The sequence below is a fragment of the Styela clava genome, chromosome 2 (assembly GCF_964204865.1).
Source record: "Styela clava chromosome 2, kaStyClav1.hap1.2, whole genome shotgun sequence".
Classification (NCBI taxonomy): Eukaryota; Metazoa; Chordata; class Ascidiacea; order Stolidobranchia; family Styelidae; genus Styela; species Styela clava.
Window position 1 is genome coordinate 15,664,643 of NC_135251.1, and position 24,293 is coordinate 15,688,935.

Here is a 24,293-nt window from a genome sequence, read left to right on the forward strand (position 1 = left end):
GAAAAACGACCAGTGATTGAATATGTGTAGATTTGCATGAACGATATTTTCAAATTTTCACTGGGGATTGCCTTTGCAGTGCGGATAGTGCCGGTCGGGAGTACCTGCTTGCGTTTATGGTAATCAGTTCAGTTATTTGGATTACGACATGGCAATTTACTTTGTTGTTATCGGATTGTATTGATCACTCTTCTCATCAGCTTCACAGTATTTGAGGTGATTATGAAAAACGTGGGAAGTATGGGCAGTGACGCAACCTTCTACGTTGTGTAAAGATTATACGCGGTTGGTCAGTAATGTTCTCTCCGTAATCTTCTTATCGTCATGGCTCCGAGTGGAATTCGGCATTGCAGGAAGCTTCAAATATCCTTTCTTCATGCGTTTCAAGAGATGAATTAACATTATTGCGTTGCAGATGACTCCAATACATATTCCTTAAATTAAAAGTAAATATCGATAATAATTCTTACTTCCTTCAATTGCTTCAAGACAAATTCAAAATTTGGTATTTAGAGATATATCGCGTAGTTACAAGGCTAATACTTTTATACTATTTTCATCTTTTTTTTTTCTGATACCAATGTGGTCCGATATTTCACCCTAAATTTGATTTTGCAACCACTACCCAACTGACGTCTTAACCGCCGATTATTTCGGCAAACTCGGTGACCGCTGCCCAGCTGAGATACAATTGATACCGCGATCTTCGTGTCTATATATTTTGGCATCGGCTCTTCTTATGTCCTGAACTAAATTTTACTTTCGGATTCAGAATTTTTAATTCATACCTTCCCATATAGAAATATTCACTAGGAACATTTTGCTGTTATAATCTTCACAATTCATTGGACGTTCTTCTCTCAGTAGCTGTCTAACTGCATCAAATGATCCATTATTGGGTGCTGGTATAATCTGGTAATAAACGTATGCACAGTTATCACGTCTTCTAAACAGCTATTAAATGGAAATGTTGGCTTTACAATTTATTTATACAATGAAATGGTTGAATCCATTTTAAATAGATGATGTTTGTGACAGTAATATTTGGGTTTAGATTATTTAAATGTTTTAGAGGGACAGACGGATGACTGATCAAACAGCAGTGTGTGACCTAAATCAGTATTTGCTCGGAGTTTAACGAATTAATACAAGAAACGAGAATATCGGTCAGGACGGATGACTTATCATCGAAAGTTAGGGGATCCCCCAAAACAGCGCTCTTACTCCATAGTGACACCTTGTGTCCCATCACTAATTAATTAATAACTCGATAATTATACGAAATAATTCATCCAAAATCAATAGACTTCTGGTCCGACATATGAAGAATGTACATGCGAAATCTGGAGCAGATTCAATCTCGCTTTCGTGAGATATCGCGTTCATCTAACAGACAGACAGACAGACAAATACCTATCAACATACTTACCGAATAAAATCGATAAGTAATAACTCACTTCCAAAATGTAACACATTAAGGGATATATATCGATGAGTTGAAAAGGTTCAGACAAAAATCCCCTTTTAAAGGACGGGCCCGTCGCAAGGAAGAAAGCATGCATATTCATCAACGAATTATTGTATCCATGTACTCCCACTGCCAATAAAACATTTTGGTAATTGCAAATTAGATAAAAAATATATATATTCATATTCATAAATTTCAAATGGGATTATTGATTATCCTACGAAATAGAGAAATGAAAACATAATAGTGTCGACCATGCATGTCACCTAGGCCTACAAAGTAACTGATGGTGAAGGCCACGTCGAACATTAAACTACCGCACTTTCAAAAAACTAAACGAGAATATCGGTCGGAGGCCGAAGACTTATCGATCGAAACTGCGGTTTCGATTCATGACTCTATAGTGACACCGCGTGTCCCATCACAATTAATTAATGACTTGCTAATTATACGACATAATTCATCCAAAATCAATAGGCTTCTGGTCCGAGATATGATGAATGCACATGCAACATTTGGAGCAGGTTCAACCTCGCTTTCGTGAGATATCGCGTGCATCTAACAGACAGACAGACAAATACCTCTCAACATACTTACCGATCAAGATCGATAAGTAATAATCCAACCCTAAGATAAGTTCTCACAACAAAATGATATCGTATTCTTCCTATTACTTACCTCGATTACGTTCGTATCGCGGATCATTCCAGTTCTCTCTGATTCCCCAGCCTTCATTGGCTTGCATGAAAATTGGAGAAATCCGTCTGTTATTAGAATAATGATACTCGGGTGGGATGTCCTTTTTGAGCCATACTTTATAATGAACTGGATCGATAGTTGAAAGATTCTTGAACACTTCTTCAGTAATATCTAAAGTAATAATTTTTAAGTACAACCAGGGTTGCAACGAGGAAATAAACGTTCTAGTCCAGTCGGTGTTTAATCTCTCTTGAAACTAATCTACTTAGCTCAAACCAATCTAAATTTGGGGATCTGTTTCAGAATAGTTTGATATTTGCGAATTATGAGATTGAGTTGGACGGTTCTCAAGTCGTCGGATATTGATCAAGCGAATGTTGTAAAACTATTAGTCATCGACTCATCGTTGTTTTCTTTGAGCATAACGTGCTTTGTGCAAAGCGTGCTTTTTTATGTTCTTGTGATGTCGTACTGCTTTGGATTCGACTGTATAACTGTAATAAAAGATTAAAGATATATCTGTATTTGGATTCAATTCGATTATGCAACTTTACAATATATATACGAAAATTTGGCATTACAATACATTGTGTGCTTATTGACTTCTGACTAGTTCAGAGTGCTGTTACACTCTATTAAACGTGTGTCAACCTAATAACACGTGAATGCAAACGTTCCGATAGGGCTTTAGATCCCCTATATATACTAGTGTAATTTTTCGAAAGAAAATTGAAATAAGACACTGTCTTCTTTTCGGGGAAACACGGTACTGACTTTCCTAAAGGTAAATCAATGTGAAGTCACGAGGACAACGCAAGCATGAGCGGGTGGACAGTTGGAACAGAGCCGGTACAAAATTGGTATATATAAGAATATATATATAAGAAGAATGGCATACCCTACCGTTATAGTACTAACTTTTTTCAGAATTAGGCCATATACTCGCCGATGCAATGTTGTTCATTATGTGCTTTATTTGCCCCATATCAACATGATCATCTAATGTTATAAATTTTTTTGTATTCATCTCAGACATCCCATGATCACTTGTTATGATGATATTGATTCCGTCAATGCCATATTTACCAAGCTGGCCTAGAATATAACCTAGAAAACATAAGACAATCTTATTATCATTTTATATCAAGGCAGCTTAATTAATCAGTAATATATTACTCGACTTACCTGTTATCGCATCACATAGCTGTACTTTCTGAGCAATTTCAGGCGCGTTAGGCCCATAATGATGCCCACTTACATCAGGCTCCGCAAAGTATAACATTGCTAGATTTACATCATTCTCCAGATCAGATAACCACTCAATAACGGTATCAGTTCTATGTTTCCACACATCCATTGAAGTGTTCGTAGTATCGACAAAATTTACGCAATGTGTAGGTTTTATCCCTGTGATATTAGCGCCACAACCTGGCCAGTAGTACACTCCAGAGTTACCTCCTTGTATTTCGTTCGTGACCCAAACTGGTTCGCCTCCCCAAAATCTGGAATCGTTCAAAGATCTTGGTGAAGACATGTTGAAGATTTCGTCAAACACAGGGTCATAAAACACGTTACCGACAATACCATGACTTTCAACGTGTAGTCCTGTTGCAATTGTGTAATGATTCGGAAAAGTTACAGTGAGAAAAGAGTCTTTCACCCACTTTGCTCGTACACCATTGTTTGCTATCCAATCGAAATTTGAAGTGTCGGTTTTATCAAGATAGTCCCAACGAAAGCCATCAAAAGAGATTACAAGGAGTTTCGGCGTAGACTTAGCTTGCGACCGACGCAATGTCATTGAAATCAAAATTGCAACCATAACCTTGCACTTCTCCATGGTATTTATTACGAATTCTGCAAGAACGTAAACCATAAAAATATTACACTGCTTATGACTGATAAGTCACGCGTCGGTTTATACCGTTCGGCACTGTCACGCAATCAACTGTTATATATTCGTACCGTGGAGTGAATGAAATAAATTATCCATAAGTTCGACGCAGTACCGTCTCATGTATTGCACTAAGTTTCGTCTCTCACAAACACTACCACCACAAAATTAAGCTTAATAAACTTGACTGATCGAAAAAAAATTATTGATTAGATTGTCGAATGATCAGCCTCTCGAGTTGCAAATTTAGCGTTACATACAGATTAATTGAAAAAGCGACAGACAGTCTACCTGCTGCAGTATATATGTTATACAAAGCTGAAATCACAAACATCTAATGCTGTATAGAAGAGTGTACTGTAGACTCTTACCATATTTAATTTATGTTTTCTAAATTGGATTCATTTATTAGCTAGTCATGATGATATATTCTAATTATAATTTTTTTTTTATGTTTGTTACTTATCGATTTTAATTGGTAAGTATGTTGATAGGTATTTGTCTGTCTGTCTGTTAGTTAGATGCACGCGATATCTCACGAAAGCAAGATTGAATCTGCTCCAGATTTTGCATGTGCATTCATCATATGTCGTACCAGAAGCCAATTGATTTTGGATGAATTATGTCGTATAATTAGCGAGTTATTAATTAATTAGTGATGGGACACAAGTTGTCACTATGGAGTAAGAGCGCTGTTTTGGGGGATCCCCTAACTTTCGATCGATAAGTCTCCGGTCTCTGACCGATATTCTCGTTTTTATATTTATTTAATTGCGTCGTTACAATATTTCATGCACGACGAAATAAATATTTGAATCTGAATGAAACAGGAGATAATGCTCCAATCGTGGAGATACAAAGGGTAACCTATGGTCGCGAAATTTCAGCCAAAAGAATTGTATCCTACCTGATGTTACGTGAAATTGTGTACCAGATGTCCTATAAAAAGCGTGCCGTGATACAAAAATAAATTTGAAATTTCTAGTACAATGAAAACTTTAATTCAAAAATTCCAAATCACACAATATAGGAACTATAAGCACAAACAACGCACAAAATGGAGCCTTCTGGAATAGGGCAAAAACCTCGACTGAGGTTGGGCAGGAAAAATTTAAGCCGTGCACCAATAGCAAAGAAAAAAAGTATATAAAAGACAATTTTTATTCAAAAGTGGGGATACATAAATAAACTATTCTTTTCGTATTAGGGCCTGGGATTGCAGCAAACGCTATATTGCGATGATGGATTAAACAAATAGCGTCTTGATTTGGAAGCGCAGTCTGTCACACCCTCCAACACATTAGTGTGCAACCAAAAACAAACAATGCGAAAAATATTGGCGAGTGGTCCGGTATTTTTTCTTCAAAAAGAAGTCCATGTGTTTGTGTAAAAAATTTATTAATATACTTATATAATAATTGTTATACATGCACAACGCCTTGATAAAATAATGTTAAACAAGGTTTTTGTAATTTCTTCACCATCAAACATAATTTCGTCAAGTTTCTCATTCAAAAAAATGATGAAATATCGTCACAAACTTAACCCAGCCTTTATAAATTAACTCTTATTCTGCCCAATGTGCAGCTTTACTATCGACTTTGTTCCATGAGAGCTCTGTTGGATAAATTCACTCGCCGAGATTGACATCTTGCAGCATAGAAGTAGAAAGAAATACAATTCCTATTTTTAGTACATGAAATTTGAAATCGATCAGTCGGAGTAAAGCGATTTTCACAACAATAACAATAATTTAGTAAAATGATTTATATGTACACTTGGTGCAGATTCTGTTGATTGTAGAACAAAGGTGTTGTAAGACTAAGGAAGTGACGGCCGGACCATCGAGCTTGTAGGCTTTGATCGATGTGGATTAGGATTTATTATGTTGTGGTAATATTTCGTTTGCTCTGTTTATACATGAGCTAAAATATCTGTCGGTTCGAGCCGGATCTAGACGGCTCTTTATTTCGCCCACTTGTTCTCTATTTGAGAAAGTTATCAGCTAATAGAAATTTTCCACCATTGAATGATGCTGAAAAGTTGACCACCTTCAATGTAATGGTAGCAGAATTGAGGTTTTCTGTCTGTTTTTCACAAGTGGCCTTTTAGTTTTTTGTCGCTTCCCTATCAGATATTCTTTTGTGAACAGAGTTCAAGAACGAAGCAAGCATCCGTCAACGACGATTGTTATTAATCTCGCAACCTTCCACGTTGTGTAATAGATTATATGCGGTTGTCCCATAATGTTCTCTCCGTAATTTTCTTATCGACATGGATACGATTGGAATTCGGCATTACAGGAAGCTTTAAATACCCTTTCTTCATGCGTTTCAAAAGATAAATTAACATTGTTGCGTTGCAGATGACTCCAATACATATTCCTTAAATTAAAAGTAAACATTGATAATATTTTTTACCTCCTTCAATTGCTTCAACAAACAAGACAAACCCATCGCGTCGTCATAATTCAGGGGTCACCAAACTTTTTTCACCGTGGGCCAGGTATGACTCAAACTGTGTTGAAACGGGCCGGACAAATATTTTTGTCAATGCAATTGAATAAATTCACGATTCACATAAATAGGGAATTCCATTCAATTTTTTTCAGAAATATAGCGTAAATTCTACATTTCTAAAGACTTGAATATTGAACTCTATCTATATCGCAGAATATAGATCGAGAACATCATAGCAAAACAAATATACAAGATTTCTAGATCTATACAACGATCCTGAGTAAAACATTGCTGTCAAGAATATCCGCATTTAGCATCACAAAACTTGTGAAATTGGAGCAGTACGCGAGGGATTACAGTACTTTTAGCGCAAAATGCACGTGTACGCAAAACATGCGTAGTTTGATGAACCCTGTCATAATTCATTTTTTTTTGTGATCTGTGTGGTCCAATATCTCACTCTAAATTTAATCGCGCAACCACTACCTGTCGGAGGGCTTGTCCGCTGATTCTTTCGGCAAACCTGGTGGCCGCTGCCCAGCAAAGGTACAATTTATACTTCGATCTTTGTGTCTATATATTTTGGCATATTTGACTAAAATTCTTATATCCTGATTCAAATTTTACTTTCGGATTCAGAATTTTTAATCCATACCTTCCCATATAGAAATATTCACTCGGAACATCTTGCTGTTATAATCTTCATAATTCATTGGACGTTCATCTCTCAGTAGTTGTCTAACTGCATCAAATGATCCATTATTGGGTGCTGGTTTAATCTGGTAATAAACGTATACACAATTATCACGTCTTCTAAATAGCTATCAACTGAAAATGTTGGCTTGGCAATTTATTTATCCAATGAAATACTTGAATACAATCCATTTTAAATAGACGATGTTTGTGACAGTAGTATTCGAGTTTACAATATTTAAATGTCTGCGAGGACAGACGGATGACCGATCAAACATCTGTGTATGACTGAAATCAGTTATTGTTGAGAGTTAACGAATTAATACAAGAAATAACCCACTTCTAAAATGTAACACATCAAAGAATATATATCGATGAGTTCAAAAGGTTCAGACAAAAATCCCTCTTTGAAGGACGGACCCGTCGCAAGGAAGAAAACATGCATATTCATCAACGAATTATTGTATCCATGTCGTCCCACTGTCAATAAAACATTTTGATAATTTCGAATTATATAAAAAAAATTATAGATATAGCCTCATAGGCCTATTCAAATTTTAAAATTGCCAATAGGATATTGTTAATTATCTCACGAAATTGAGAAATAAACACATAATAGTGTCGACCATGCTCGTCACTTGGGCTCAGGGTGTAATTGATTGGAAAGGCCACATCGAGCCGTAAACAAATGTACTTTTAAAAAACTAAAATAATTAAACCCTAAGATGAGTTCTCACATCCTAAGACTATCGCAATTCTCCTATTACCTACTTTTGTATCGTGGATCATTCCAGTTTTCTCTGATACCCCAACCTTCATTGGCTTGCATGAAAATTGAAGAAATCCGTCTGTTATTTGAATAATGATACTCGGGTGGAATGTCCTTTTTTAGCCATACTTTATAATGGACTGGATCGATAGCTGAAAGATTCTTGAACAATTCTTCAGTGATATCTAAAAATGTTTTAAATACAATCGGGGTTGCAACAGAGAAATGAACTTTCCACTCCAGCCGATGTATAATCTCGCTTGAAAATAATCTACTTGGTCCAAACCTACCAAACTTTGGGGATATCTGTTTCGAAAGAGTCATTTGATATTTGCGAATTGAAAGATCGAGTTAAACGGTTTTCGAGTCATCGGGTCTGAAATCACATTAATCGACCAAGCGACTGTAGCAAAACCATCAGCCATCACCTATTACAAGGCTGCCCAACCCCCGGCCCGCCGAACGTTTTTTTTGCGGCCCGCCCTATAAAGTTTGTAAGCGAACGTTTTAAAATTTTTACTATGTATTTTTACATACATTTTACTATACATTGGTATCTTTCGTGATTTTCGTGTAATTATTCCTGCCATCTATCTACGTTCAAATGCCGGTTCTTATTATTACGTATGTGTCAAGTCTTGCACCCTGGTGGATATCAAGTCAGCTTTTTTTTATTTCTCACAAAACTGTGCGTTCTGTTCGATGAACTCGAAAGATATTGTGCGATCATTGGGGACGAACGCTGAGCGCAATTATAGGAATGAACTTGGAGCCTAAGTTAGCAAATTAATTTCCTTCTGATTGCTTTCTCTCGTGTCGGCTTTGATTGTCTTTATCGCCAACCGAAAATAAAAAGTCAACAATATCTTGGGTACTGGTCCCCGGACTCTTGGGTTCGCGTTGAATGAGATTTTGGAAATTTCGTCACTACGTCACTACAGTATCGATAATTCTGATGAAATTGACGTAATGGCATTGCTACTTATTAGTCACAAATCAGTATATATCGGACTATTCATTCAGAAATATTCGTTATGTTACTTCATTAAATACTTGTATTGATGTTTCAAATTTTACGAAACGGCCCACTAAAACTTGATATTGCTGCAACATTGGCGCACATTATGCTCATTGAAACATTAAAGCAGTATCGTGGCTACTGAAAATGAATAAATAAAAACACTTTAACGCGAATATATCACTCAATTTTGACGTGATTTGTGTGTTTTTTGCGTGGTCGTCAAAAAACCGCAAGTATGTTGTGTAATGATTGATTCTTTGATTCAGTCGCCATCGAGTGTTATGTCCACGACCCGTTTACCAGATATTCGAATAGTAAACTGCTATTCTAATATTCGACTTGATATTCGAATAATTTGCCAGCTCTACCCAGTAACTACAAAGCAATTTTATTAATTTGATTGATTTTATTTTAATAAACTCGCCTTTTATGTATTATATAATTACCTACACCGAAATCAGAACTTATCTGGTATTAATGTTTAGTACAAACGTTTGCGGCCCGTGACCGATTTCGTGACGTGAAAGTGGCCCGCGAGACGAAAAAGGTTGGGCAGGCCTGACCTATTACTTGAGTCGAGTTGTTTCAAACAACCCATTCAAACAACCTGGCGTGTATTAATAATATATTATCTATTGAGCTCTTGCTGCAGTTTTACTAGCATACTGTTTTTTAATAATTTTATTTTTCTCCTCTTTTGCGTGAATATTTAACCTTTTATTGAGAAAACGTTTCAAGATTTTAAAAGCGACATTGCGGCAAGATGGGAAATCATATTTCAAGCAGTCCACTTCATCTGTCAGAAAAGTAACTAGTATTATTATTGGCGCGAAATATAGTTTCTACTTCGCACAAAAACACGATTGCTTTTTTGGTTGGTTGGCATAAATATTGGGTAAAACTATCAATTTTCAAATTTTTATCATGTGTGTAAGACCGAAAAAGAGTTAGTAACGATTGTGGGCATTCAGTGGGATTGACACTTTCCATAGAAACAAACCATCAATTTAAACCTCGTGTCTTTATAGGATTCCGTCGGAAACATCAAGGCTAATTTTTCACTGTTGGATATCATTAAAATCACAATTTTATAACGATGACGTGGAAGACATGATGGGGTCGCTTGATCACCTTGTAAATATTTTACATTTTCCTACGCAAAAGAATCAAAATATCCTGCCAAAATAAGAGCTGTAACACCAGTCGGTTTTTAAATCTGGTCTGGTATTTAAATTTTGTACGTTATAATGTACAAACTGTACGCTTCGATGAAATTGATTAGGCCGCACAATGCGCTAGCCATGAGATCGTTTACATTCTACAATTTTTAAAACAACTGTTGCAACAGCTCGTTAAATCAAGAAAAATTTTCCCGAGAAAATTCGGGCGTTTCATCAGCTTCTGAAATGATTAATGTAAAACGCAGGCTTTAAACGTTCGGCATGGTGTGAACAGGTAGCACAATACCAGTTCAAATAATACCTGCTTCAATGAGGTTAATGACGTTTCACAATAAAACAGCTTATACAATTTTATGGGTGCACGATTAATTCAATCTAATGGTACCATTCGAAAGCTAGTTTTAACCTCTGCAAATTTGTCGATATCATATTCGGTTAAAACAAGAACAAATCGAAGTTTTTTTTATTTAATTCAAAAGCTTTTCGATAAAATATCACGCTTTTTGTACGATAGTCGCGACATTTTATCTACACCTCATAATTTCAATTAGTCTCCTAGCTAGATTGTCTCTCAAACAATATAAAACTTGTCTGAATATAATATAAGGTTCGTGAGATATGAGTTTTGCATAACTCACACGAGATAATAAAATAACTATCGAAACCGCACGATACCGGCGTCCGATATGCATCATTGCACTCTTTGTCTCCACTTGGGTTATAGTCACTTTGGTTTGAATAGAGTCGGTATAAAATTGGTAAATTTATAAGAAGAATGGCATATACCAGGGATGGGCAATTTTTTTAGTATAAGAGCCGCATTAGGCAAGTCGGAAATATGTGACAGCCGCACAATTAGCTCATTAAATCATTTTGCATTGTAACTGTTACATTGATAATAATTTGGGCAACGCGAAACCGGCGCTTGGGCTATTGACTGCGACGACATCCGCGATAATTTTTTTTCATAAAATACAGTCAGAGTATTGCCTGGTGTTTGCAACGATCAATATTCCATAATATAATAAAACTAGCTTCAGTTGATGCACCGGATTTCTTGCCAAATGATAGCACAAATTTCTGCTGTCTTTTTCACACAGCTGATTTACGAGGGTAGTCTCGTACGAGTTTTTGTGATTCGTTTCATGATGCCATTCAACATTGCCGGCTCTATTTTGAGCAGCTTATGAAAGATTAGGCAAAGGGTTTATTTTCTTGACTAGTGAATGTGTATTCTTCTTCCCATTCTGACTTAACAACTCTGTTTTCATAGACGTGTTTGCTTCTTACTTGACATATCGCGAGTGAGACTGAGACTAACCGCAATAAATTTGTAATGCCGCCAACACAGCAGCATACATTTGACCATTGTGACGTAAGATTTGTCGCTTGACTGATTTAAAATTCCACGCCACAGCGATTTTCATACTAAAACATAATTCGTGTTAATCATTGATGGAAACTTTTTCCACCGCTGAATCAATTCAAAAACGTACTGTTACACTACAGTTTCTCTAATTTCAATTCGGATAATATTAATGCTAGAGAGCTCCGAGAAGAGCCGCATAAAAACGCCAGCGAGTCGCGGTTTGCCACCGTTGGCATATACCCTACAATTATATTACTAACTTTTTTTAGAATCAGGCCATATACTCGCCGATGCAATGTCGTTCATTATGTGCTTTATTTTCTTCATATCAACATGATCATCTAATGTTATAAATTTTTTCCTATTCATCTCAGACATTCCATGATCACTTGTTATGATGATATTGATTTCATCAATGCCATACTTATCAAGCTGGCTTAGAATATAACCTAGAAAACGTATAAAGCAAGCTTATTATCAATTTATATTAAGACAGCTTATTTAGTAATATATTACTCGAGTTACCTGTTATCGCATCACATAGCTGTATTTTCTGAACAATTTCAGGCGCGTTAGGTCCATAACGATGCCCGCTTACATCAGGCTCCCCAAAATATAACATTGCTAGATTTACATCATTCTCCAGATCAGATAACCACCCAATAACAGTATCAGTTCTATGTTTCCACATATTCAATGAACTGTTTGTAATATCTACAATATTTACGCAATGTGTAGGTCTTATCCCTTTGATATTAGCGCCACAACCTGGCCAGTAGTACACTCCAGAGGTACCTCCTTGTAATTCGTTCGTGATCCAAACTGGTTCGCCTCCCCAAAATCTTGAATCGTTTAAAGATCTTGGTGAAGACATGTTGAAGATTTCATCAAATACAGGGTCATAGAACACGTTACCGACAATACCGTGACTTTCCACGTGTAGTCCTGTTGCAATTGTGTAATGGTTCGGAAAAGTAACAGTGAGAAAAGAGTCTTTCACCCACTTTGCTCGTACACCATTGTTTGCTATTCGATCAAAATTTGGAGTGTCGGTTTTATCAAGATAGTCCCAACGAAAGCCGTCAAAAGAGATTACAAGAAGTTTTGGCGCAGACTTAGCATGCGACCAACACAATATCATTGAATGACTATAAATCAAAACTGCAACCATAACCTTGCATTTCTCCATGGTATTCATTACGAATTCTGTAAAAACGTATACCAACTATAAAAAGATCACATTGTATATAACTGATACGTCACTCGTCGGTTTATACCGTTCGGTACTGTCACGCAATCAACTGTTATATATTCGTTCCGTGGAGTAAATGAAATAAATTATCCATAAGTTCGATAAGTCTCATGTATCGCGCTAAGATTCATCTCACACAAACACTATCGCCACGAAATTTGGTTTAATAAACGTGAGCGATCGAAAATGATTATTCATCAGATTGCCGAATGATCAGCTCCTCGTGTTGCAAATTTAGCGATACATACAGATCAATTTAATTAAAAAGCGACAAGCCGTCTACCTGCTACACATTTTATAGTACTGTCACGCAATCAACTGTTATATATTCGTTCCGTGGAGTAAATGAAATAAATTATCCATAAGTTCGATAAGTCTCATGTATCGCGCTAAGATTCATCTCACACAAACACTATCGCCACGAAATTTGGTTTAATAAACGTGAGCGATCGAAAATGATTATTCATCAGATTGCCGAATGATCAGCTCCTCGTGTTGCAAATTTAGCGATACATACAGATCAATTTAATTAAAAAGCGACAAGCCGTCTACCTGCTACACATTTTATAGTACTGTCACGCAATCAACTGTTATATATTCGTTCCGTGGAGTAAATGAAATAAATTATCCATAAGTTCGATAAGTCTCATGTATCGCGCTAAGATTCATCTCACACAAACACTATCGCCACGAAATTTGGTTTAATAAACGTGAGCGATCGAAAATGATTATTCATCAGATTGCCGAATGATCAGCTCCTCGTGTTGCAAATTTAGCGATACATACAGATCAATTTAATTAAAAAGCGACAAGCCGTCTACCTGCTACACATTTTATAGTATCATGTTATGCAATGCAATGCAATATTCGTTCCGTGGAGTAAATGAAATAAATTATCCATAAGTTCGATAAGTCTCATGTATCGCGCTAAGATTCATCTCACACAAACACTATCGCCACGAAATTTGGTTTAATAAACGTGAGCGATCGAAAATGATTATTCATCAGATTGCCGAATGATCAGCTCCTCGTGTTGCAAATTTAGCGATACATACAGATCAATTTAATTAAAAAGCGACAAGCCGTCTACCTGCTACACATTTTATAGTACTGTCACGCAATCAACTGTTATATATTCGTTCCGTGGAGTAAATGAAATAAATTATCCATAAGTTCGATAAGTCTCATGTATCGCGCTAAGATTCATCTCACACAAACACTATCGCCACGAAATTTGGTTTAATAAACGTGAGCGATCGAAAATGATTATTCATCAGATTGCCGAATGATCAGCTCCTCGTGTTGCAAATTTAGCGATACATACAGATCAATTTAATTAAAAAGCGACAAGCCGTCTACCTGCTACACATTTTATAGTATCATGTTATGCAACGCTGAAATCCCAAACGTATGCAAAAGCGCGTCTACTGCTGTAGAATAAAACAGGAGGTAATGCCCTAATTGGCAGCAGAAATTCAGCCAAAATAACTGTATCCTACCAGATGTTACGTAAAATTGTGTACTAGATGTCTTATAAAAAGCGTGCCTGTCATACAAAAATGAATTTGAAATTTCTTGTATAATGAAAAATTTTATTTCAAAAATTCCAAATCACACAATACATGAGCTACAACTATGAGCACAAACCACACAAAAAGAAGCTTTCTGGGGTAGGGCAAAAACCTCAACTGAGGTCGGACACGAAAAATTTCAGCCAGCCAAGTATAGAAATTTTTTTTTTTCATTCAAAAGTGGGGAGTGGATACATAAAGTATTTTTCGTATTTGAGCCTTGGATTGCAACAAACGCTATATTGCGATGGTGGATTTATCACATGCCGCATTGACTTGGAAGCACAGTGTGTCAAACCCCCTAACAGAGTAGTGTACAGCCAAAACAAGCAATGTGAACAATATTGGCTGGTGATGCTGTGTTTTTTCCGTCGAATAACACTGGCCAACACTATTTTGGTGTCAACGGTTTCTAAGCTGATATACCGTAGGTTAATTTAGGGGTGCTGAGTACGAAAACATACTAGTTTTTTCTCACCAGGTCAAATTGTTGAAATATTTGCTATTTCATACCTTTTTTGTTGCTTGGGGGAGTGTGTGCGCCAAGATGGCGCACAACCTGATAACCCTAACCTGGTACACATACAGCTTTCAGGTTGTGCGCCATCTTGGGGCACATTCTACCTAAGCGCCCCTTTTCTACCTTAAAATTAGGGATGCCTTTTAGCGTTATAATTGCAAATATAGGTTTTTATTGTGATGTATGCCAAACGATTATGACATTACACACCTTAAAAGTAAAATTTAAATTTTCTATATAACTAAAGAAGTATGTAGTTGATAAAAAGTGGACACTGTGTAGCAAATAAGCCTGCCCATTGTTGCATATTTTGTTAAGTCAGACATGAAATAAACAAGATGCATTATTTAGCTTCAGTTGCAGATTTTTGGAACAAAAATTAAGGCGACATTGTTTAAAACAATTTAAATTTATTTTGCTATATTTGCGGAGAATATACAATTGCAATCCAACATAAAAGGGATCAGTAAATTTGTGAAGTTTGCTTATCTTGCCTACTTCAATTTAATGCTGGGTGATCAAGATGAGGTATGGGCACCCCATATTGAATGCAAGCAATGTGTTGAGCATCTTCCACAGTGGACAAAAAAGGATAGAAAGTCACTCCGCTTTGGTATTCCAATGGCCTCAAAAAATTATTTTGATGACTGCTACTTCTGTACAGTGAACACGAAAGGGATCAATAGGAAGAACGGGTGATCGTTAGTTTATCCAAACCTCGAGTTTGCAATTAGGCCAATTCCACAATGCAATGAAATTTTTTTTCCAGTGTTTGAAGGTAGGGTTTTGTTTTTTATCAATTCTAAAAAAACATCGTGTTTTAAAACAAGAGTTTGTTTTAAATCAAACTTTTTCTGTATTTTTTTATTGAAATACCCCTTGCATCGCCGCGAAACTACGCCGAAACGTCGCATTCTGGCAGCTGCACACGCAGCCGGAATTATAATTTCAAACATGTAAGTAAAATTTTTTAATTTGACTTTTACTTCTATTGCGTACATTTATCGCCACGTTTGTATCTCCACCAAAGTCATAAGATTATACCCGGAATGTTTAGCCGAGATGTCTGAGAGACGTTTTGAGTAAGAAAAATCATGAAAATTAGATCACGAGCCCACTACAGAAGCAATTAGATCAAGTGCAGCCCTTTGGCAAAACGAGTGGATTGCGATGACGAAGAATATGCTTATATCGGCGTTAATCTACTAATATAAACGACGAGACACCCTAGCCTAGCTTATGCTAATTGTAAGAGTCCTCTGATGCAAAGAAGCCACAACTAATCTGTTATGACGCCATAATATGAATTTCGAGTTCATGTATCGACATTTTCCTCATAAAATGAAGGCATTATTACGGTTAATACTGTTCGGTTAATTTATGCTTAGCATGTTTTGCTTGTAGGGTTGAAGTGATAGAGTTTATCAAGGTTATACAAACTCATTTATTCGATTGCATTTCAATTTTCGCAAGGTGGTTCATCGCAGCAGGGTCGTTCACTTAATGGCTTATCGGTTGCGTCTCACTGCGCCAACCACTGAACTACAGCTTGAGAAGGTGTACATGAGCCTTTATCGATATTTGTGGCGTTTTGAAAGATTTATTGCAAATAAGAAGCGCAATTAAAACAATTTTTTTAAAACAATTCATTTTGAACAAATCCCTATTTGAAGGCTTGTCCAAATTGGTATTGCCTGGTTCTGAAAAAGACCAAACCTCCGTTTTGTCTACTGATAGTAGTAAATGCGCTATTTCAGATGTCGGTTTTTCTTTTTCTTCACTGCCATAGCCTTTTTCTCGTGGATAACTTATTGATCTGACTAGAGATTTCAACTTTTCCAAAGAATCTCCTGAATTTCTAGCTCCAATACTTTCATAACCTTCTATAGAAAACGCCTTATTGAATTCTTGTCATATTTCACTCAGGAAAAAGACATTGTATATTGCAACGACGTTGCCGGCTTGCTGCGGCAACTTGGTGTCCAACATTGAAGCCTTTTTATACACAGTTCCAAAAAAAGTTTAAAATGTGTTCTTCTTCACAATTCTGGCTTGGTCTTGGGTTGAGCGTTCCAAAATTGTGTTTCCTCCTCTTCACATAAAGCTTGGCAGTTTTTGGATGCTCTTGAGAGAGATGGCGACTGTTTCAAATATATTTTTAGGAAATTTCCAGGTCTAACCGCAGAAGAATTAAAAGCTGGAATTTTTGGTGGACCCAGATTCGAAAGTTAATGAATGATACAACTTTCTGTAATTTTATGAATCCATGGACGGCGTTTACAAATGTAGTGAATTTTTTGGGAAAATCAGAGGCGCACAACTACAATGAGCTTGTTGAAAAACTACTCACAAGTCTCTGTCAACTTGTTGCAAATAAAAAGATCATGTTACATATTTTGACAGCCATCTTGCCCGTTTTCCATAAAATCTGGGTGATGCGAATGATAGGGCAAGGGGAGCCCTTCCATCAAGATATAAGCGGCTCGGAAGTTCGCTATCAAGGTCGTTGTGATGCCACCATGCCTGCAGACAATTGTTGGTCTATCAAGCGCGATGATGCCGAGGTCTCCCATTCTAGAAAATCAGTAAGCGTCAGTTTATAGCTGATGACATCTATTAGTTAGCATTCATTACAACTTCCAGTTTTAATTGTGATTTTTTGGTGAGATTCCATGAATATGTTCAATAAAATTACAGAAAATTGTTGTTTCTTCAATTTGCCTATCTTTATTGTAGTTATCGGTATCCTGCAGAGAGGGATATACCATAGAAGAAAAAATAGACCCGATAGAGAAAAAGTAACAGCATTTCTGGAAGTGATGAGCTGTAGCCGGAACGCATCGGAACGGCGTTCCGGTTGTTGGACATTTTATTTTATTTGCGTTCCTGTTGTTGAAATAAAATTAGGTCATGGAAAGTTTAGTTTGTCCGGTAAACTCAGTTATTTACTTGAAAATTTGTCCTGTTACATTCTGATAATAACATTTGTATTGAATTGGTAAGAATATTCTTGTAATTATAAACAGACATATTTTAGGTAATGAATTCATATTTCATTGTAGTTCTTCTATCCTCTATCTTGGGACAGACAAAAATTTCTGGCTGCGTCCGCGTCGTGTTGTAAATATATATTGCATACACGAATTAGGTACGTTCCGGTTGTTACGATTTTTCCAGCTCATCACTGATTTCTGGAATCAGCGCCCTCAAATTTGCTAAAAACGGTTAAAACATCTTAAGCACCATGAAAATTTTATGTCGGCCAGTGTACGTACGATACCTATATACATTTATTATTCATGTACAGTAAAATAATGTTAAACAGGGTTTTTCTAATTTTTTCGCCGTTAGGCATGATATTGTCAAGCTCCACATTCAAAAATAATGAAATTATTGTTCTACCCAGTGTGCAGCTTTGTTTTCCGAGAGCTTAGTCAGATAAATTCATTCGCCTCCCAACGAGATTGACATAGAAGTCGAAAGACATTGGGAAAAAATAGAAGAAGTTCATAACCTTTCAGCGACTTTTTCCTATTTTTAGTACAGAAAATCTGAAATCTATCGATTACGGAGTAAAGCGATTTTGCACAACAGTAACTTAGCAAAATGATTAATGTGTACACTTGGTGCAGATTCTGTAGAACAACTACGGACTAAGGAAGTGGAGGTCGGACTGTGCTAACAAACATTGTACTCAATCTAACCTTTACTAACGTAGACAGTCAACCACCAAGCATTGAAACGAATATATTTTATTGGCCAGTGTGCACAATATTATTGGTTTCAGATGATTTGACACATTAAATAAATAATGAAAAGAATAATTTCTGCATTCAGTGACCAGCGAGTTTCATTTTGAACCAACAGAATCAGGCTTATGTTACGATATTCAGTTAGGAGTTTCGCTTATCCTTCATTTTATTTGCTGGCGAGTTTACTAGTAATTTTTTATTTCAATTTTCAAAATAATACAGATAACAATCATTCAGCAGACCTTTAATATCTTAGGTCTAGGACGGTGGTTTTCGACCAGGGTTCTCCCAGCACAGTCCATGGGTTCCGAAAGTTTACATTCAAATCCGAGAGTCTATATTATAATATTGAATATGTATATTCAATATTGAATGCACCCGGCTATTATTCGTAATCATAACATCAGTTTTTTTCACAAATTTTACATGACATATTCCATGATAACAAATGTAATTAAATATACATATAATCAATTTCACTAGAGTATCCAGAAGTGAATTGGGGGGGTTTTGAAATTAATATGAAGAATTTGAGCATACAATCATCTACTGAGGATAAAAACCTTAAGCAACTATGAACTTTATCTGTTTTTTATTTTTAAATTGGTCAGGAAGTGACTCACAATTTCAACAACTAACAAAGGATGACTAACAAGTGCACAATAATTTCCGAATATTTTATATCTGCTGCCCTCATTGCGCATAATAAAAGTAAAATTAGCACATAATAAATTTTTATAAAGAGAATATCTACAAAGTATACAAGATAATGATTCCTGAAAGTAAAGCAACATTAAGCTTGTGGGGCAAGAATATCCAACCACCATTCAAACAGACACTACATCACAGGCTGAGATTTGAGAAGATAAAAATGTCACTCCACCTCATAATAATTAAAACAGTGAAAAGAACTGTCAGGGAAAAATAATAAATTTGGATAAGAAAGACAATTATAATCTATAAGGGCGTAGTAAAGCAATTTTCGAAGAGCAATTTATCAGTCAGATTTATTTCATAACAAACCAATACTGCCATCGGGATCAATGTCGCTTTGCAACATCAATATGATTAATCATTGTTTGTTTTTATATTGAAAATAATCCCCAATATAGAACATAGCACGAAACACAGACTACAAACAACATGAAACACCCCTAAAATACTCGCTCATAAACCATGTTTCAAATGTCACATATATAGATGCAACTGCAAAGTTTAAAATGAAACATTGTGTGGAAAAATTCATTGATTCTCTGTCAGTTCCCACATACAATACAAAAGCCAGTATCCCATGTGAAAATGTTTTCTAGTTGGCCCAACTTAAAATTGAATATATTTTTAATTACTGCCGTCTTCACGAAAGCATTAACCATATACATTCTTTTCAACCGTTGAAATGATGCATTGCAATCATATTCAGATATTATACATTTTTCATTTTGATACATGGAAGAAAAATGTGGTGACAGAAAATAGTTTGTTATTCGGGTGTAATAGGTGCAAGTAATTAGAGGAGTGCTCATCAATGATTTTGAAGTTGAAAAAAATTGCTATCAGCTGATTAGGTATTTCTGTAAATTGAAAATCAAAAGTACAGGTGAAGATAAATTGAATAAACAATTACCATAACTCATAAACTAATGTTACAGTGTATCTGATCATGATACATTGGAACCTATAAAGACCAGAAGATTCCTATACTAGGACTGTGCAAAAATTTAAAAATATAACTAACACATCCTTTATCATTACTGACATTTGAAACATAAATGCATCCACAATACTTTACATGATAAAAAAACAAAGAAACTTATACTTTTAATTGCATCATGCCATTAGAGTAGAGAATTCAGAATCAAGGAAAATCAGTGCTGAGTAACGGCTCACGATTTTCATCTCGTTCACTATATGTCAAATTAGAATTGGAAAATCCTGAAACCTCTTTTCTCATTTGTGAATTCATCTTGAGTTCTTTGATCACATAAATCAGCAATACGATAACAATAATAGCTCCAAAACATATACCTATAAAAATTTATAAAGTTACCATGGTTTTAAGTATAATTCTGGGAATATTTATTGAAAATAAACTTGAAGAAGATTTGTAAATGATCGAAATCTTCCTGGTTTGGCAGAACCTACCCAATTAATTCAGTGCACCCCCTGGGTAAGAAGAGGGTCATGGGATTTGAACCAGAGATGTGTAATCCGAGATGCCAACACAGTTATTAAGTATAACACATTAACCACTAGACCCTCCTCCCAATTTTTTTTATAAAGCTTATTCATATTGTTTTTATATTGAGTATGAGTAATGCAGCTGTTCTTATCCAACACAACTAAAATAATACAAACAAGAACTATTCATTCACCTACTTATAAAGCTGGTGCCGAAATGACTTCCTAAATAGCCAACTATGATATAAAAGATAATCAGACATGTTGATGCAAAAAATCAAATTGGTATATAAGAATAGAGATATCCTCCGAAGTTTATAAAATGTAACACATATTTTTATCATTTCATATATCTTGAAGTATTTACATAAGTTTGAGTTATAGCAAAAAGAGTATGTATGAAGTATAAAAATATATCATTCCGATAATTGAAATTTAACCTAACAAACATTTATTATCTGTTACTTGCCTGCCCATTTCGCGATAGTGAATTGTAGTTGTGTATATTTGTATTCCTCATCTGGGATATATTCATCAGCAAGTAGTTGTTTCACAGCATCTAATGAACCATTGTTTGGTGCAGGATTTATCTAAATATCAATCCATTGTATCACACATTAGGAATTGAGACACCAAGTCTAGAAAATAGACTTGCTGATACTTGTAAAAATAATTTGATAGAGGCATAAAATATGGTTGGCAGTTGGCACTTTGTAATGATGCATCCATCCATATTCACACCCTACAAAGGATATTTGACAGGAATAGAAATGGAAAGAATGTCCATCGATAACTTATTTATCATGAATAATATCAAAATTACAGGAGAACTGTTAATGTAGTCGCATCATAGCATATTAATGCATTGCTGCACAATGATTACTTTATAATATAGAAAATTGGAATTAAACTCAAAGTATAGTTTTAAACTATCAGTCCATACATGTGGTAGACTATTTTACTGTGGTTGGCGAGTGACAACATTGACTCTGTATAGCATTTTTTATTTAAATGATTATATGAATATTTCTCATGAACTTGTTTAATAATACATATTGATTCAACTGAAGTCACATACACATTTAAAAACAACTTAATGCTCATAACTTCTGAAAAAGCAAGAGCCCTGAACTAAAAATGATGAGAAATTCACAACTAGAACTGATGAGCACAGAGATATATATAAGTACCTTAGCCAGTGATATTGATTATTTATAACTTACCCCTAATATATGACACATCAATGAATATATATTAACATTTTCAAATGGTTCAGAAATGAATCCTTTCTTAAACACTGGACCAGTTGCAACAAAGAATGGATGCATGTCCATTTTTGAATTGTTAAACCCATGTCTTCCTACTGTAATATTAATAATAGTAGAATTTAACATACAAAGACAATAAATTGGGCAATAAATAAATGCCAAGAATCACAATGTAACATGAGTACAGTAGGCTACTCCATATATTACTTAAATTTAGACAAACACATATTAACTACCAATAGGATGCAATGAAACAATAAAAACTCAAATTACATAGATAATGGGTGTCGTTCCAATTTTCTTTAATACCCCATCCTTCATTAGCCGACATCAAAATAGGTGCAATACGACGATTGTTTGCATAATGATATTCTGGTGGGATATCTTTTTTCATCCATACTTGAACATGTTCTGGATCAATGGATGAAAGATTTTTGTAAAGTTCTTCTGTTATATCTGTGAAATAAATTTTGTTTTTTAGGAGAATGAAATAGCTCTTCATTAGCGCAGTTTTAGAAAAATTATACAGGATGATAAAGACGAAATTTCGAGGAGATATTGAAATTTTGGAAACCGGTGAAAGCAATGAGCTTCTCATATTTACATATTTCAGTACATTGGCATAAAAAAAAATCCCATCTCGCTGTTTACCACGGGAAAGTAAGTATAACGTTAATATACCATCCAAACTGAACTGCCACATATTCGATAACGATAATAGACCATTCATATAATACATGAAATATTCTGTTTTCCAACAAAGTGAGGACCAAAACTTGCATGCTCATAGATTAGTAGCAGTATGGTACTTGAAGTTCAGGCTTACCAAAGATGTGTAAAATTGCACTTCCTTGATCAAACATGGTCTTATTTAGTATATATTCAAAATACGTATTAGTTAATTTGTTCGAAATTAAGCATACTTTCTCCACTTTTAGGCCACACACTTGTCCCAACAATGTAATTTATAAGATGCTTCGTTTGATGAGTGTCAATGTGATCATCCAATGTTATAAATCTACTTCTGTTCATCCCAGTCATCCCATGATCACTTGTTATGATAATGTTTAACAGGTTGCTGAGACCATGCTCTTCAATTTGATCCAGGATATAACCTTTAATATATATTTCACCTTGAAATCTACCAATTTGGACAATAGTGTAAGCAAAATATTTGATTTATATTTAGGACAAAGATAAAGAGATTTAGTTTAGTTTGCTATGGGTGGCTAAATAGTACTGAAATTGAAATATACTCAATCTAAGTGCAAAATATGTATTGCCTTTATACATGAAATAGACAAAGCGATGAACAAATATACATATGATATTAAAAGTTGAAAGGAGATTATTTTTCTTCAGGGCAAACAGATAAACTGGATTCAAATTTCTTTCGATTATTAAAGGACACATGAAATATAAAAACATAAATCTGTAATGGCAAAATTATACAAAGTGCAACCTCAGATTGTGAAGCTCATAAATTAATTTTAATAACCTGTAATATTGTCACATTGTTGAATCATTTGAACAACCTCGGGCGATTCAGGTCCATAAATATGCCCAGTATGATCTGGTTCTTTGAAATATAACAGAGCTAAATCAACAACATTTTCAGGATCTGTTAACCATTCAATGACTGTATCAGTCCGATTTCTCCAAAGAGCCATAGAAACCTCTTGTTTAATATATTTCTCATATATGTTAGGTCTTACACCTTTAATCTCTGCCTCACTACCTGGCCAATAATACACCCCAGTCCGGCCACCCTGGAGTTGGTTTGTCACCCAAATGGGTTCACCACCCCAAAATTTCCCATCAAGCACGGTTGTCTCGTTTCCAATTTGAAAAGTTTCATTAAATACTGGATCATAAAATATATTGGCAACTATGCCATGACTTTCTTCATAAAGTCCAGTAGCAATTGTATAGTGATTAGGAAAAGTGAGTGATGTGAATGAGTCTTTTATCCATTTTGCCCTCACTCCATTGTTTGTAATTCTATCAAAATTTGGCGTGTCAGTTTTTGAAAGATAATCCCAACGGAAGCCATCGAAAGAAATAAGCAAAAGTTTGGGAGTATGTTCACATACTGCTAATTGGAATATGATCAATATTGCATAGAGAAAAGTTTTTACAAAAATTTGAGGATTCCTCCCCATTATAACAACATAAGTGCCTGTAAAATACAAATAAGAA

At 35.3% G+C, this 24,293-nt stretch overlaps 3 protein-coding genes across 4 annotated transcripts; all 3 read right to left on the reverse strand.

Annotated features, from left to right (window-relative positions):
- Positions 1–17: 17 nt before the first annotated feature.
- LOC144411642 (bis(5'-adenosyl)-triphosphatase enpp4-like) lies at positions 18–4,006 on the reverse strand. Its single transcript, XM_078120391.1, has 6 exons — positions 3,353–4,006; positions 3,086–3,274; positions 2,147–2,338; positions 1,458–1,597; positions 789–912; positions 18–434 (listed from the first exon to the last, which is right to left on the reverse strand). Exons 1-6 carry the CDS (start codon positions 3,987–3,989, stop codon positions 277–279), a joined length of 1,440 nt encoding a protein of 479 aa, XP_077976517.1. The 5' UTR covers positions 3,990–4,006; the 3' UTR covers positions 18–276.
- Positions 4,007–5,084: 1,078 nt separating this feature from the next.
- Positions 5,085–12,880, reverse strand: LOC120336890 (bis(5'-adenosyl)-triphosphatase enpp4-like). Of its 2 annotated transcripts, XM_039404663.2 has the most exons (6): positions 12,079–12,880; positions 11,814–12,002; positions 7,985–8,167; positions 7,554–7,693; positions 7,176–7,299; positions 5,090–6,445 (listed from the first exon to the last, which is right to left on the reverse strand). In XM_039404663.2, exons 1-6 carry the CDS (start codon positions 12,749–12,751, stop codon positions 6,288–6,290), a joined length of 1,467 nt encoding a protein of 488 aa, XP_039260597.2. In that variant the 5' UTR covers positions 12,752–12,880; the 3' UTR covers positions 5,090–6,287. The 2 variants fall into 2 exon arrangements, with proteins under 2 accessions (XP_039260600.2, XP_039260597.2); XM_039404666.2 differs by lacking the exon at positions 11,814–12,002 and having other exon boundaries at positions 5,085–6,445.
- A 5,752-nt stretch (positions 12,881–18,632) lies between these two features.
- On the reverse strand, positions 18,633–24,293 carry LOC120336216 (ectonucleotide pyrophosphatase/phosphodiesterase family member 5-like). The gene is made up of 6 exons (XM_078109737.1): positions 23,593–24,293; positions 23,018–23,209; positions 22,368–22,550; positions 22,050–22,189; positions 21,296–21,416; positions 18,633–20,673 (listed from the first exon to the last, which is right to left on the reverse strand). Exons 1-6 carry the CDS (start codon positions 24,254–24,256, stop codon positions 20,504–20,506), a joined length of 1,470 nt encoding a protein of 489 aa, XP_077965863.1. The 5' UTR covers positions 24,257–24,293; the 3' UTR covers positions 18,633–20,503.